Here is a 14,083-nt window from a genome sequence, read left to right as displayed (position 1 = left end):
AATGAAATACCAGTCTTCAGTCAGAGGCCACACCAACAGAATCAGTGAACTGAGGCTGTGGAAACTCAGTATTGTAGTTTGTATTCCTAGTCCTTTCTAGCTCTGATTTACAATGAAAAAAGGCTCTATCAATTAAAGAAACACACCAAGCAAAAACTAGGGCATCCTCTTTAAATTAGCCGTAGAGTGGGGTAAAAGAACTACTTCTTATTCATTATAGATAGAATACCCATGGATTTTTTGAGACGTTTTCCTTAGGTTCAGAAAAAATGGGTCACTTGGCGTTTAAATGCCTTTTTTCTTCTCTGGTTCTAAAATTCTCTTAAAATTAATGTGCTCAGAAAACTTGGAATGATTGGTATGAACAAAGTAATTTTACTGTGTCTTGTTTTCCTTAAGGTCAAAATCTATTAATAGAAAAAGAGGTTTCCTTGTCTGCTAGCGGATAAAAGGCAAGTTATCCTCTATTAAAGACAGAATGTTCCTTTACTAAACATTGTAACATAGTTGTATAACATCCAGCTTGCAGTATATTGGAGGTTGTCCCCGATAACTTCACGAAGTTTCCCTAACCTTAAATTGTTATATTTTTAGGATTTTTTTTTCTGTGTTTGTGAATTTGTACTGTGTTTGGGGATTTGAAGGCAAATTGTGATATTTAACCTTCATAGTATAACAGCAGTGCTGGGATGCTTAAAGTAAAGGTAGCAGCTTATGACCTTTGTGCTAAGAGAATGAGTACAGACTTGAAAATACAAATGCATCCTGAGCATTCCTGCTAAACAGAAGTAAATACTTACTGTTAAGCCTTGCTTTGGAGATAGTTTCCTAATACAACCGAATAACTTCAATTTTTTTCAAGCTGAAGTGTTTAAGTTCCAGTCATTGTTCTCTTTTTCTCTCTCAGGCCAGTGGAAACATTGTTGTGAAGAACTTATGAAAATTGAGATTATGTCACCACGGAAACCACCTTTGTTCTTGACAAAAGAAGCGACCTCAGTCTACCATGATATGAGTAAGTGGGATTTGTCTTTTCAAGTTGCAGGGTAACAGAAACAACATTGTCTGTATTCAGATGGCTTCTGGTGTTGATGTTGAAACACCCAGTTTTTCAAGGACAATTCAGACAATGAAAGAGCAACATAATTGCATACCAAGGAGTTCATATTAAATCTGAATTTGTAATAGCACAAATAATGAATACATTTTTATACCTTCAGCCAAAAAAATCTGCAATCTGAACTGTAACTAGGGAACCCTGAACACATTCAAAAAAGCTGTCAGTAGAAGTAAACACTCATCATAAGAGCAGTAAAAAGCTCAGGAAATGTAAAGGTGAAATAGTCCAGTCTGCCAACTAGTAACATCTTTAACTAGTTGCGTTAAATTAATGTGTTGTTCTTAAAGCTGTTTAAAGGCTTACCTAACATAACTTACCTAATTGTTTGGTCTTTGGTAATGATGTTGAAAAATATGCTTGGAAAATCTAGCAAGCGTGTATTTGAGACTTGTCTTTTTACAGAGCAAAATGGTATGCAGCAGGATTATTTTAATAGTTTCATTACAGAAATAATATTTACAGACTAGAAAAAGTAGGTCGCTTTGTTTTAATGAATCCAATGCAGTATTGGCTGAGAAACACTGTACAACTCTAAATGCCTGACTGCTTAATGCTTGAGATTGGAACTGTGAAGATGCTCAAAATGCCACGTGGGTCATTGAGTTACCATGCATCAGAGCACCGAACAGTCAAGAGAGCCCTATCTAAGCTAAGAATGCAGAGCAGGAAGGCAGTAAATCAACAATATAGAAGTTTTACGAAGGTAACAGGGTAGTGTAATTCTACTGATGCTCAAGTACATCAGTGAGGAGCAGAACATGAAACTGTTTCGCTCTTGATATACCAGGCTTTTTTCCTGCTCATTTATAGTATTCAAAGTCCCCCGGTACTCTGCCCTGGTGAGGCTGCACCTCGAATACTGTGTTCATTTTTGGGCCCCTCATTACAAGACAGGAATTGAGTTGCTGGAGTATGTCCAGAGAAGAGAGCAAAGCTGGTGAAGGGTCTAGAGAACAAGTCGTCTTAGGAGCGGCTGAGGGAACTGGGGTTGTTTAGCCTGGAGAAGTGGAGGCTCAGGGGAGACCTTACTGCTTTGTACCTGAAAGGAGGTTGTAGGCAGCTGGGTGTCAGTCTCTTCTCCCAAGTAACAAGCTACAGGATGAGGAAATGGCCTCAAGTTGTGCCAGGGGAGGTTTAGATTGGATATTAGGAAAAAATTCTTCCCTGAAAGGGTGGTCAAGCATTGGAACAGGCTGCCCAGGGAGGTGGTGGAATCACCATCCCTGGGAGGTATTTAAAAGACGTGTAGATGTGGCACATAGGGCCATGGTTTAGTGGTGCACTTGGCAGTGCTGGGTTAACAGTTGGACTTGATGATCTTAAGGGTCTTTTCCAACCTACATGATTCTATGATTCTATGGGTAAAAACCTGTGTTCAAAAAGGTGTTGAAAATCATTAAAGTGTGGCCTGCAATAGAAAAGATATTGCTGCTGTTTGAGGCTAGTATTACTGCAGTATGCATAGAAAATTTAATATGAGGGATAAGAAATGGGGCAAGACAGTCTTAAAGCACATAAAGAAAAATGATTTATGTAAAGATGTCCCATTTTCTGCAGGCTGGAAGCACAGGAATATTTAGTCATAGACTTTTCATGAGCCTTCTGTGAAACAAAATTTTCAAAGCCCTATACAACAGAATATGTTTAATATCTAATACATATAGGTTTCCTAGTAGTATGGTTGTTTTTTTTTTACTTGGAAAGAAATATCAATGCCTACCCTGTTGCCTTAATGCTAGCAGTCACGAAAACAGTTACCTCATTGAAAGCATATGTAATCTTTTCCATTTCATCCATTAATACTCTTCAATAGTTGTCCAGATTTCATGAGTTGTAGTTAATACAGTTTTGTATTCTGAATAGTAATAATGAAACAGCTAGCAGTAAAATCATTGGTAGCATTTTAATCCGAGTTAATTGCTGTCCCTTAAAATTACAGGCATTGATTCTCCAGTGAAACATGAGGGTTTAGCTGCTGTCATACAAAGAAAAATCAAAGAGAGTGATGGTGAGTTCCTGCTTGGCCAGCAAAAAGAATCTGCATCTTCCCTATGGGCTTCACTCTTTGATGGATCTCATGAGATGGTTGTTCAGAAAAACATGCATCCAGGCTCAAAAAGTGATACTGCAAGTCCTACTAATGATAGTAGAGGAAAGAAAAGAAGAGCTCCACCTCCACCCTCAAATAAGTCAAAAAGCACAGGTGAACACAGAGCAATTGGGCAAGGAAAACTGGTAGAAGTCTGACTGCACCTCTGCTAGTAGCTCTTCCTTTGATTCAAAGTTAGCTATGAAAATGCAGCGGTTGCAGACACCCGTTGTGGCTCCTCGCAAAATTGGTTGTTGTAGAAAAAGCAGTTTTGCTGGCCCTGGGAATCCCATTTCACTGCTTAACAACACCGAGTCTGAAATCAAACTGATAGCAACCCCTAGATAGAAATGCATCACAGAAATGCTAGACCCTGATCATGGTTGCAGCCACAGACATCATAATTAGCTTAGAAGAGTCCCTGGGATTTTAAGTTTCTCAGCCTTCTACTATAACTCGTGAGTAAAAATAGATTTTAGCATGTAGCTTACAAGTATTGAGGCTAAAGTTTTTTTTCTTTTAGCCAGGGTGTTACTACTAGCTGTAGTCTCAGCTGTACTCATTATCACTAACATCTAAATAATTACACTGGTAACAGGGGGTGTTATCTCTATCTGAAAGAATGGTGCTAGTTCTGAAAAGAGTGGTTCAGTTCTTCCCCCTTGGAAAACCAGCAGTGTTAGGGTAACTGCGTGTCCCTGCAGCAGGGACCTTACCATTGCCTTCTACCAGTCCCTCAGCGTAGCCCATCTGCAGCTCCTCAGGCTGGTTCAAGTGGGAATTTCACACCCGTTCAGCATAGATCTTGCAAAGCTGGTTTTCTTGGGCTCTGTGCTTGGCTTCACCTTTAAGATTCTTATCTCCCTCACTATTTGGGAACCACTGCTTTATAAGATAATGTACTATGAAAAGTTACCGTGCTCTTCTGAATGGCTCTGTAACTCCATGTGAATTTCTGAGGCAGTTCTATCAATTTACTGTGGGATCTCTTAAGTTCTTGCTGGTGCACGCACTGTCCAAATGGACCCGGATTATCTGTGTATGAGCAAGAACATGATCTATCACTGCTGCTGCTTAGTTTGGGCTAACGGGAACATTTAAAAGCAGTACTGCATATGAAAACCTATTCAGGAATTCATTTTTATGCTGGCTTTTGCTGACAAATGGGGCTCTGTAGTGTAGCTTCTCCTTTGTCGAGCCTCTCAGCCGTTCCTGGTGGGTAGCTGGTTTGCAAACATGGCAGTGTTACTTGTAAACAAATAAGGTTTTTACACTACTCATTCTTTCTGCAATAGCAGAGAATTACGTTCACTGTTGTAAGAAGCATGGGTTATTAGGATTCCTGTGACACACACCAGCAAAACATCTGTTGCACATAGAAATTATTCTGTTCTCCTGGATCCACTGCTTAAATATTCAACCCTTTCCTTGGTTGATGCATTTATTTCAGATACTGAAACTTACCCAAGAGCAAAGGTCTGCTTGCAGATCCCCCTCTAGGGCCTTGGTGTTTAGACCTGTGTTTACATACAGTTAATGAATTATTTTTTTTTTTCTAAAGTGCGGATGGCTTTGGGAACTTTAGTTTCTCCGGAAGATACTGTGTCCATGGTTGGTTCGTTATCTATTTTTTGTCTTCTGCTAAGCTCTTGGCTGCACAGCTGTAAAGGTATCTGCTGAATTCCCTCAGTAATTCATTGGCTATTTGGGATGGGGCTTGAAAGGCAGGCTTCATTTACAAATCCTTTCACAGGATTAGAGCCCTTTGTTTCTAGAATGTCCTTGTTCATTCTTCGTTTAATCACATTCCATTTTCCCTCTGAAACAACCATAATCATTCTTACAATAAATCATGCTGTTACTTAAGTGGATGGTTTGTGAATGGTTTATAAATAGGAACAGAAAAACTGAAGAATAACTACATGATTATGTAAATCAGGCACAGTCAACTAAGTGGACTGTGCAACTCTGAACAAGGAACAGGAAAAATAAACGGGGAAAAAAGTGTATTTTCCAAATTGCAGCTGCAGTTTATTTAGCTTTAAATCTAGCCTTAAATGTTACAGTGCTCTAGAAAGAAAGAATACCTTTTTCCTGGTACCTCCCTTCCTGTAGTTGTTATATTTAAAAATAAATTTCATAAATATATAAGGCAAGAAGGCACCATAATGAGGATTTATTTTTAAATTCAACAGGCCATTGAATTTCAAGGAAAGTGCTTTCTCTATTAAATTCAGTGGCTTTGTTTTGAACTGAACATACATATTTTAGGAAGGCATTTAATATTAATTTAAAGTCTTCAAGTGATCAGAATTCAGTCATACCTCCTGTTAATTACCCCAGGTACATTTTTCACTTGATTTTCTATTTGCATTTCTAGCTCCACCTTAAGTTATTTTGGTCTCTTTATGCATTTGATTGCTTATATTGATCTCTGTAGTATCAGCTTTTCTAATTGCTTGTGTGTAGCTATAAATCATGATTATGTCCCTTTTAACCTTTTCTTTGATGAGATGTACTGAATTCCTTAACTTTCTTATGGCAATGAATGTTATCCAAGACTAATTAATCTTCATGTTCTTCTCTGTACTTCTCATGTATTGAGATATTTTTAAGTGTGACATCTGAATTAGATGCCACATGTCAATAGTGATCCATCAGGACTATGCAGACACATACCGTGATCCTCTTACTCTGATTAATATCTCCCTCCCCTCTTTCCTTAGAAATTGTATTATCCTTTTTTTGTGGAAGCATTGCCTTGGATACTGACTTTAATGGCTCAAGTCCTCTTCAGAGTCTTTTTCAAGAATGCAATACATCATCCTCTTATTATCCTACCTTATTTTTTTTAGAAATATACGCAGTTTTTACCGGCATTAAAATACTGCTCATGAAGTGATCCAGATTGCTCTGTGTAAGTGACCTGTCCTCATTCTTTACTATTCCAGCAGTCTGCATGTCCTTTGCAAATTTATTGCAAGTGATTTTTACAGTTTCTTCCAGATCATTGATTTTTAAAATTGAATGCAAGGCAAGGTTTGTAGAGAGAGAGGTGATAAGTTTTTATTACATCGGTGACATGGGTGGGGGGGGTGGGGAAAAGCAAACAGACAGGCCATTGAGTTTGTGTCCCTTTTTTCCCTGAGCCTTTAAAAAATTGAATGAGATGGAAAACAACTATACTTCTTACTGATTCCCTATTAATATTGCATTTTAAAATCAGTTTTCTGTCTTCAGCGTAACATTCTATATTGATTTGATCTAGTACTGCTATTTTAAAGCAAATGACACATTCATCTGGTTTGCAGTAGGTGACTTGGGGTTCTTAGGGGTAACACCTCAGTGCAGGTGTCTTTGCAAGCCGAGCTTATTATATCAAAGAATAAAATGCAACCTGTTGTTCAAGACTTACTCTCCATGAAGCTGTGTTGATCTGCATTTTGTATCTATCTTTAGATTAGACTCACATGAGCCAGTTCACTATATTGCCCTGATCACCACTAAGCAAACTAGGCCATTAATTACCCTGATTATCCTGCTTCAAAACATCAGTGGTGTTCTTATGGTCCTGTGAGACGTCCTGGCAGTGTTGAGACTTGTTTAACTAAGTGCGCATTTAGGCTCCTACAGCTGGAAAGGCTTCTGCTATGGAATGTGTTTTCTGTTATTTTAAACACCCACTATATATTCCCTATTACGAAGCATCAGTTGACTGTAAGTTTTAATATTTATTGTTGGGTGGTTTTATTTTACCCCTCTAGATTGCCTTTTGTTGTCTTCGCATCTTCTGTTAAGCAAGTTGGTTTAACTGACAAAAACTGCAGGCTAGCAGCAAACGTTGATCTTAGCTATACAGTAAAGCCAGTTGTACATTAGTACTCAGCTTTTGTCTGCACGTGAGAATATAAATATTAGTAATAAAACCAGAGTGCAATTTTAGGAGTATAATTAAAAGATGTACTGTGAGGAAAATGGACATTTTTTGGTTTTTCCATATAGTGACAAATGGTGATACTTTATTGCTGATACTGGTTCCTTATCATTGCATAGGCTTGTTCAGAAATTGGAACTCAGTTTTTTTTTCAAGTTTTCCTGACTACAGTGAGGATGAATATTCAAACCAGGAATTTTAAGACCAATAAATTGCTTGTTCACCTAAGCACTGTAATAGGAGGAAGCCAACTATGTCGCAATATGATACAGTGACGTGTTAGACTTTGCACTGATTCATATCCCAGGCTGTGCGGTTTTAAGGACGTGGCCCAGGCAGTGGCGGAAGGCTGTCTGTTGGTAGCGTGTGGGGCTGGGAAGCTGTTAGTATTTGTCCCTCAAAGTGGAAGTGAAGGAGTCTAGAGGCAGAGAGGTAGAAGGCAGCCTGTTCCTTACAGGACATGGTGGAAGCCTTGTAACTGCTGTTTCTGGGCACTACAAGAGAATGTACCCATTACCCGATCTTATCAGTTGCATTCAATCATGAGGGTGATTTAACTGCCTGACTCAAAATGTCAGTGATCAAAAAAACAAAAGGCATTTGATTAGCGTCTATAAACGATGCTGAAATAGGAAGTATTTCACAAAGGCACAGGTGGCATTAGCCGGCCTCCTGCTGGGATGAGGTTCAGAAGACAGCAGGAGGCCTGTGACTTCTCCCAGCCCTTGCATTCCATTGCCCGATGTTCACCTTTGTGCAGGCAAGTCAGTGTGCTGCTGCCTGGCAGTGGTGTCCACAGAAAAATTGTGCTTGTTCAGAAGGACTCTGCATCCAGAATGAACGGCTCAAACTAGCATGGTGAAAGCATTGATGGCATCTGATACTCCTGAACTACACATATGATTAGGTACTTTTCTGATGGCATCTGATACTCCTGAACTACACATATGATTAGGTACTTTTCTGAGGAATATGTCAGACCCGCTCTGAAAACTGTACCTGCTTGTTTGCTGCTGGAATGAATTAATTGCTGCTTAAAAGCAGAATTAAGTAGTGGGATTGCCATCTTGAAGTCAGGCAGACGATAGTCTACCTGAACTCTTCTATTAAGAAGTACAATGTGAAAGCAATTGCTAGACCAAGCTGGAATATGAATTTCACACAACATGAACAACTTTTGAAATATTGATTGAACAAAGACTTATTTTAGTAATATTTTATATTATACCTAATTTCTTCAGCTGCTCACTTGGTCTTGGAATGGTAGACGGTACCTTTTGCGATTCTAAAGACATTATCTTAAAATGTTTTCATTTTTACTAGTATTGTGATACTATTTTTTTCTATGGTAATTATAGTAGTAGTTATTTTACAGTGTTTTGTACATATTTGGAAATACTGTCCTAGTATTTAGGGTTGATTTGTAATTAACATAGATTGCCTTAATAGAAAAATGCAGGTTTAGACACTAGTGTATTGTGAAAAGTTAGAACAGATATCTTATTTTTTTGCTGCTAACATACTGTATGTCTGTCAAAGTATGCAAGTGAAATTAAAAACGTTTCTAGAGTAAAAAGGTTCTGGTGTAATTTCCTTCAATCTAGAACTACCTTAAGCTTTACTCCAATTTTATAAACCATGTGTGATGGCTGCTGTAAAATCAGAGAACTTCCAGCTACTTTTCTATTGGGCCTGCTGAATGTATCCCTCTAGGGTCGTACTGACAATAGCAAACGGTTTGGGCCTCAGTTTTCTAAACTGGAGAAAGGGAGAAAAAACAGTTTAGCAGCTGGCATTGATTGCTCAACCAGTTGTCTGATGTATCCGGTGGAGCTCTGTGTGGGTAAGTAGTTAGAAATGTTATCTGAGATGCACCTTGTTTTCACAGATGTGCTTAAACATTTTGTTTAAAGTGCTATCATACTTCTCTCATAGTCTTGCAAGAAAACGTGTCATGAAGCAGACTTGCATCATTCCATCCGCTTTGTAAGGCGACTTCATAAATGAGCCACTGACACTACTAGTACTATGCATTAATTTTCTCCCTTCATAGGCAGTCTTGTGCTGAAGGGGAACTCATGTTCACCTCACTGGCTAGAGCTCAGTGTGGCACTGCTAATTTAAAGCTAACTGTGCCACTCAAAGTGTTCTTTTGGCCCAATTATTGTAAAAGAGCTGTAATAAACGTAGAGAGAATTGTTAGACACCTTAATTTTAGAATATTTGACTGACTTAAGAGTCCATGAAAGAAACCAAGTGTGATTGATAATTGCAAGGCAAGCCAAAGCAGCTGAGTGATTTAATAAAAAATCATGCTGCAGTTAAAGTTGCTGGAGTTCGCTTTAAAGAATCGTAGTAAAGTAAGATATGATGTTCTCTTCATATAACCATTAGTAAATGGTTAAACTGTAATCTTTCCATATATGTATTATATATTCACAGGGAAATCTGTTTGCAAGACATGAAAATAAATGGCTTTTCGTGGGGAAAAAAACCCAATCTTTCAAGATCTTTACATGAAGACAGCTTTCTGAATGTTCTTTATGTACCTCCCCAAAGGGAGAAAAATTATCGTAACTAAGGAAGCGTCTTTTATTCTGTTAAGGGTTTTCTTCACATTTCTATATACTTCTGAAACAGTTATAAAAGAATATAATTTATAATATACGTTGTCTCACCTGAGGTTTTTTTTTTTAAGATATTGTCCCGTGATACTGGAATACCTGCAGAAGGAAGTTGTGGAGTTGTTTCATACACAGACAGCTTCTTCCTAGCCCTTAGTAATTACAGGCGCTTTTATATGCAGACGTGGGAAGCCTTTTATCCTGCCAAAGTTTCACTGCATATCTGTGTCTGGACATGAATTCATAGTGGCAGTTAAAAGTGAAAAACTGTACTTTTTTATTTACTTAAATTTTGGCATCGCTGTTGCCTCATAGAACTTGCAGTTTGCTGATATGCCACAAGAGTTTTGTTTACAAACTTTAAAATTTGTATATTTTCTTTTGCTAAGAGGGAAAGAGTCAGTAATTGTCCATCACCTTTCTTTTTTTGTCACTGGCTATAAAGGTGGTACCAAAATACAAATATCATTGCTTAAGTTTTTTCACCCTGAAGGCAAACTGTCCTGGTCTTTTCCATCTTTCTTTGGATTATATTTTCCATTTTCTAATTAGTGTCTGTTTCAAAATCCCACATGTATTTTGATGATACCTTCCTCGAGCTGGGTGCCCAGAGCTGAACACGCACTTCTAGCTCAGGGGTACTCTTGATTTACAAGGACATAAAACATTCATTAGTATTGTCTCCATTTTAGCTGCTTGTTCTGCATTAGCAAAAAGCAAACAAAAACGTTTCCATTGCTCTCTGGCCAGACTGGTCTATGCTTAAGTAAAGATGCACCTTAGGAAAGAAAAGAAGATCCTAGCGCTGTTACGGTGAGCTTAACTTCGGATGTACACATTTCTCAATAGCAGGAAAAATGTTATGGATGCATAGCAGGCACAAGTAAGCTGCTTTGTCCACACATTTGTTTTTCAGATGGCAGCAGCTCCTTTGCTTCCTTTGGTTTTAAGCAATCATTACTCTTCAGTCCCTTATGTCTGTATGCAAGGGTTGAGAGCTTTTAAAAGAAACTGGAGCAATTTAACTGACCTTCTCATGATGTGGATGTATCAGCCAGAGTCACAACTGAGGTACTGAGCTGTCAGATTTCTGAGCCCGTTTATTTGGTTTGTAGGAAGATCAAGGGCCTACGGCAACTTTGCCTTTCTTTCTCCCAAATCCAGATGTACTGAACGCAGAGAACAAGGCTGCTCTTCTCACCAGTGTAGCTTTACATCGTGGCATGGGCCATTTGAAATGACATGGGGCAGACTAGCTCTTCAAACACGGCAGAAACTTTGCTCCAAGTTAGGAGATTCTCACTTAAATTTTATTAAGTAAATGAAAAACCTTTTATTAAGGAAAAATCCTGATAATGCTATTCCTTTTATATGACCAGCTCCAGGTCAAATTGTGTTTACTACGCCATGTTTTTGATATATCAGAATTTTTTATCATTTTAATAGGGGTTTATTTGTGTGTCTAATAATACTTCACATTTTAGTCATGACTGCATTAGAAAGCTTCTTAAATATTTGCATGATTGTTATCCCTCAGTAAAGAATGATCTGCTGTCTTGGAACTAACTCAGGTTTATCCCAGCTCGTGCAATAGCCCGGTAAGCCTATGTACCGATGCATGCTTTTCCATTTATCCATTCAAAATAGTTGTATAATTCCTTAGCAAGTTAAGTTGGTTATTTCCAAGCATTAATGCATAGTCCACTATTTATGTTTTTCATAAGGATAAACCAGAATGTATCCGTCTCCTACTACTCTGCAGCTTGCTAGAGTGATTAATACAAACTTCAGCAACAATTTGTTTGCTTGCCTTTTTCTATGTGTTTCCTTTGGCAGGGCAAATCCTGTCAACCATACCTGCAAAAAAAAAAAAAAAAAGGAAAAGACAGAGCCAATTATTTAGTTAGGCACCATCTGTCTCTTACTGAAGCATTAAAAAGAGCCAAGGGGTTAGTGCAGAAACAATTATTTGAACCAGGGTACGTATTTCCAAGTGTAAAAATTCAGTTTGGGCTCTTGTCTGTGCTAAACAAGAGGCAATGCAAAGGCCACGGCTTCTCAGCTCCTCACCTATAAATAGGGACACTCGTGACAGTAGTTACCATCTCACTTTTTAAGGCATTAGTCCTTAGTGCTGCTGGATTTGGCAAAACAGTGCAACATTTCATGACCGTGACCTAAGTACTGCCATCCTCACAGACTCTTCTGAACAGAGGACATGCAGGAAAGGAAAAAGAATTCAGGTTCTCCCTGTTTCTAAAAAATATCTGTTAGCGTCATTGCTGTAATGTAAGAAGTAGGCTGTTTTGAAAAGCTGACTGTGTTGGAAGTTTCTTGTGACCCACAGAAGCTCAACTAGGATGTTTTCTGTAAAGTCTCCTGATGTTATCACTACCCTTCAGCTTACTGGGCAGCTTTTTATAGTGATATAATATTCAGAGATTATACTGTTTAGTCCTTATACTTCACTTTTGAAGTCCCTTACAACAGAGGGGTTTGAACCTGTAAGGTCTCCTTGCCTTTCAGTGTCACTGTAGGAATTGATCTCATCTGGCAGGACCGTATTTCCTCTCGGTTGGCTCGCAAAGCACGCGAGGTACAGCAGCTGAAAGAAGGAAGCGTGGCCCTGTGTTTGGCCAGTGCCTTGCAGGCTGTGACATGTCCGTGGAGGAGTTTGGGATTGTCTCATGTGAGACACTGTGATCCTCCTCATGCTGTTGAAGGAGCAGCAGTCATGCCAGTGAATGTCCTGCAGACAAAGGAGCTGAAGAGAGATCAGAAACTCCTTTCCACTTGATGTCTTCAGTACCTGCATGAGGCTTTACCAGTGCTCCCACCATTGTCCACAGTGCTCTAGTCCCAACGAAGCGCCGGTGTGCACACTCGAGATGCAAACTCTCCTGACGCCACCCTGGACATGTGGCAGAGAGCAATCGGCGCTGGCACCGCTGCCTTTCCCCAGCGCCTGGCTCCGGGCACCGCTGCACACTGAGACACTTTTGCCCAGCCAGGTCCAGAGCTGAGGCACCCACATGCCTTGCGCTGCTTTTTATCCCACTCCGGTGCAATCAATCACAGCAGCTCCCTTCCAGAGAAGGTCTGAAAGTACTTTATAATCATTAAGCCTCACACTACCCTCTGGGTTAATTATTTGTATAGCAGGAGAAGTCGGCCACAGAGGTTACATGTATGAAATATCTGTGTCAGCCTTTATAGACCTGATCGTGCTCAGGTTTGTTTGCCCTTTTAGCAGCATCCTGATCCTATAATCAAATTATATGTAGAAGCTCTGGTTTTGATAAACCGAAGCTTAAAAGAACAAACAAGCAAATGAGCTTTTCCACAGCCGCCGCCTCTTGCAGTCCAGCATTTCAAGGTGCGATCCTCATATAGTGCTCCCTGGAGCAGGGCTACAGCTTACCAAGCCAGCGTCCCTTCTGGCGCTCTCATTCATGCATTCTGTCAAACAACATTTTCTTTGATTTTTATCAAGATCTTCTTGACTGAGATCTTCAAAGCAATTAATTCAGTGCTCCGTGATTGCAGCTGCTGAATAATTGTTTGTTAGAGTGTTTTCTTTCCCAGGCAAGAGATGTAAAATAGTTGCTCCCCTCAATAAACAAGTTGTCAAATGTGATTAGTTAATGGACCTGTAATCATGCAATAGCATAAAGGTAAAGATTTGGTAAGTGTGATGTGAAAATGCATATTTAAATCAAAGCTATAGGGGAAGATTTTCCCATAGGAAATCTTGCTATCAATGCTGAAATAGACTATTTACCATTCATAATGATTAACTGTAGATCATTAATTAAAGAAAACAAGAGATTAGTCATCAAGCATTTCAAATTAAAGATGCGTTGATTGTTTGAGTCACTTTTAGGTCTGGCTGGGAGATCAGATTAGTGCCTGGGTCCCCGTGCCTGAGCCAGCCTTCCCATGTAAACTGATACGCAGAAGTAAAAGCCTATTAAGGTCAAAAATGTACTGGCCAATATTAAGCTCCAAGAGCCTGAAATGTGATCCGATGTTCCTAGTCACCAGCCCTGCAAGTCGCCATATTGTTCTTGGTCAGACGCGTGGTAAGAAGCAGAAATGGAGTGCTCGGGCTTGTGGGTTCGTGCGGGAGAGGGAACATTTATTTTTTGGCAAGTGAATCCTAACTTCCAAGCTAAATGCAGTTACAGCGAATGTATATTATAGCTTAAAAAACCTGATTAGCTTATTTTAATCTTTAAATAATAAATCTACCTTTCTGCTAGCCACTTAGAAGAAATCTCAGACAATCCTGCAGTGGCATCTGCAGAGAGCTGAAG

At 39.2% G+C, this 14,083-nt stretch overlaps 1 protein-coding gene across 2 annotated transcripts in view; it reads left to right on the top strand.

Annotated features, from left to right (window-relative positions):
- RTKN2 (rhotekin 2) overlaps window positions 1-8,850 on the top strand; it is a 38,009-nt gene extending 29,159 nt beyond the window's left edge. The window contains exons 11-13 of one of the 2 annotated variants that reach the window (XM_055800273.1): window positions 908-1,015; window positions 3,060-3,128; window positions 4,771-8,850. In XM_055800273.1, coding sequence (XP_055656248.1) covers window positions 908-1,015; window positions 3,060-3,128; window positions 4,771-4,889 — 296 coding nt within the window. In that variant the 3' untranslated portion in view covers window positions 4,890-8,850. Of the gene's footprint in view, window positions 1-907; window positions 1,016-3,059; window positions 3,833-4,770 lie in introns of those variants that run through there. The other variant, XM_055800207.1, reaches the window with a different exon arrangement.
- Window positions 8,851-14,083: the final 5,233 nt, after the last annotated feature.

Source organism: Falco peregrinus, chromosome 1 (genome assembly GCF_023634155.1).
Source record: "Falco peregrinus isolate bFalPer1 chromosome 1, bFalPer1.pri, whole genome shotgun sequence".
Taxonomy (NCBI): domain Eukaryota; kingdom Metazoa; phylum Chordata; class Aves; order Falconiformes; family Falconidae; genus Falco; species Falco peregrinus.
The sequence above is the reverse complement of the archived record's forward strand: the minus strand, read 5'-3'. Positions and strand labels throughout refer to the sequence as shown.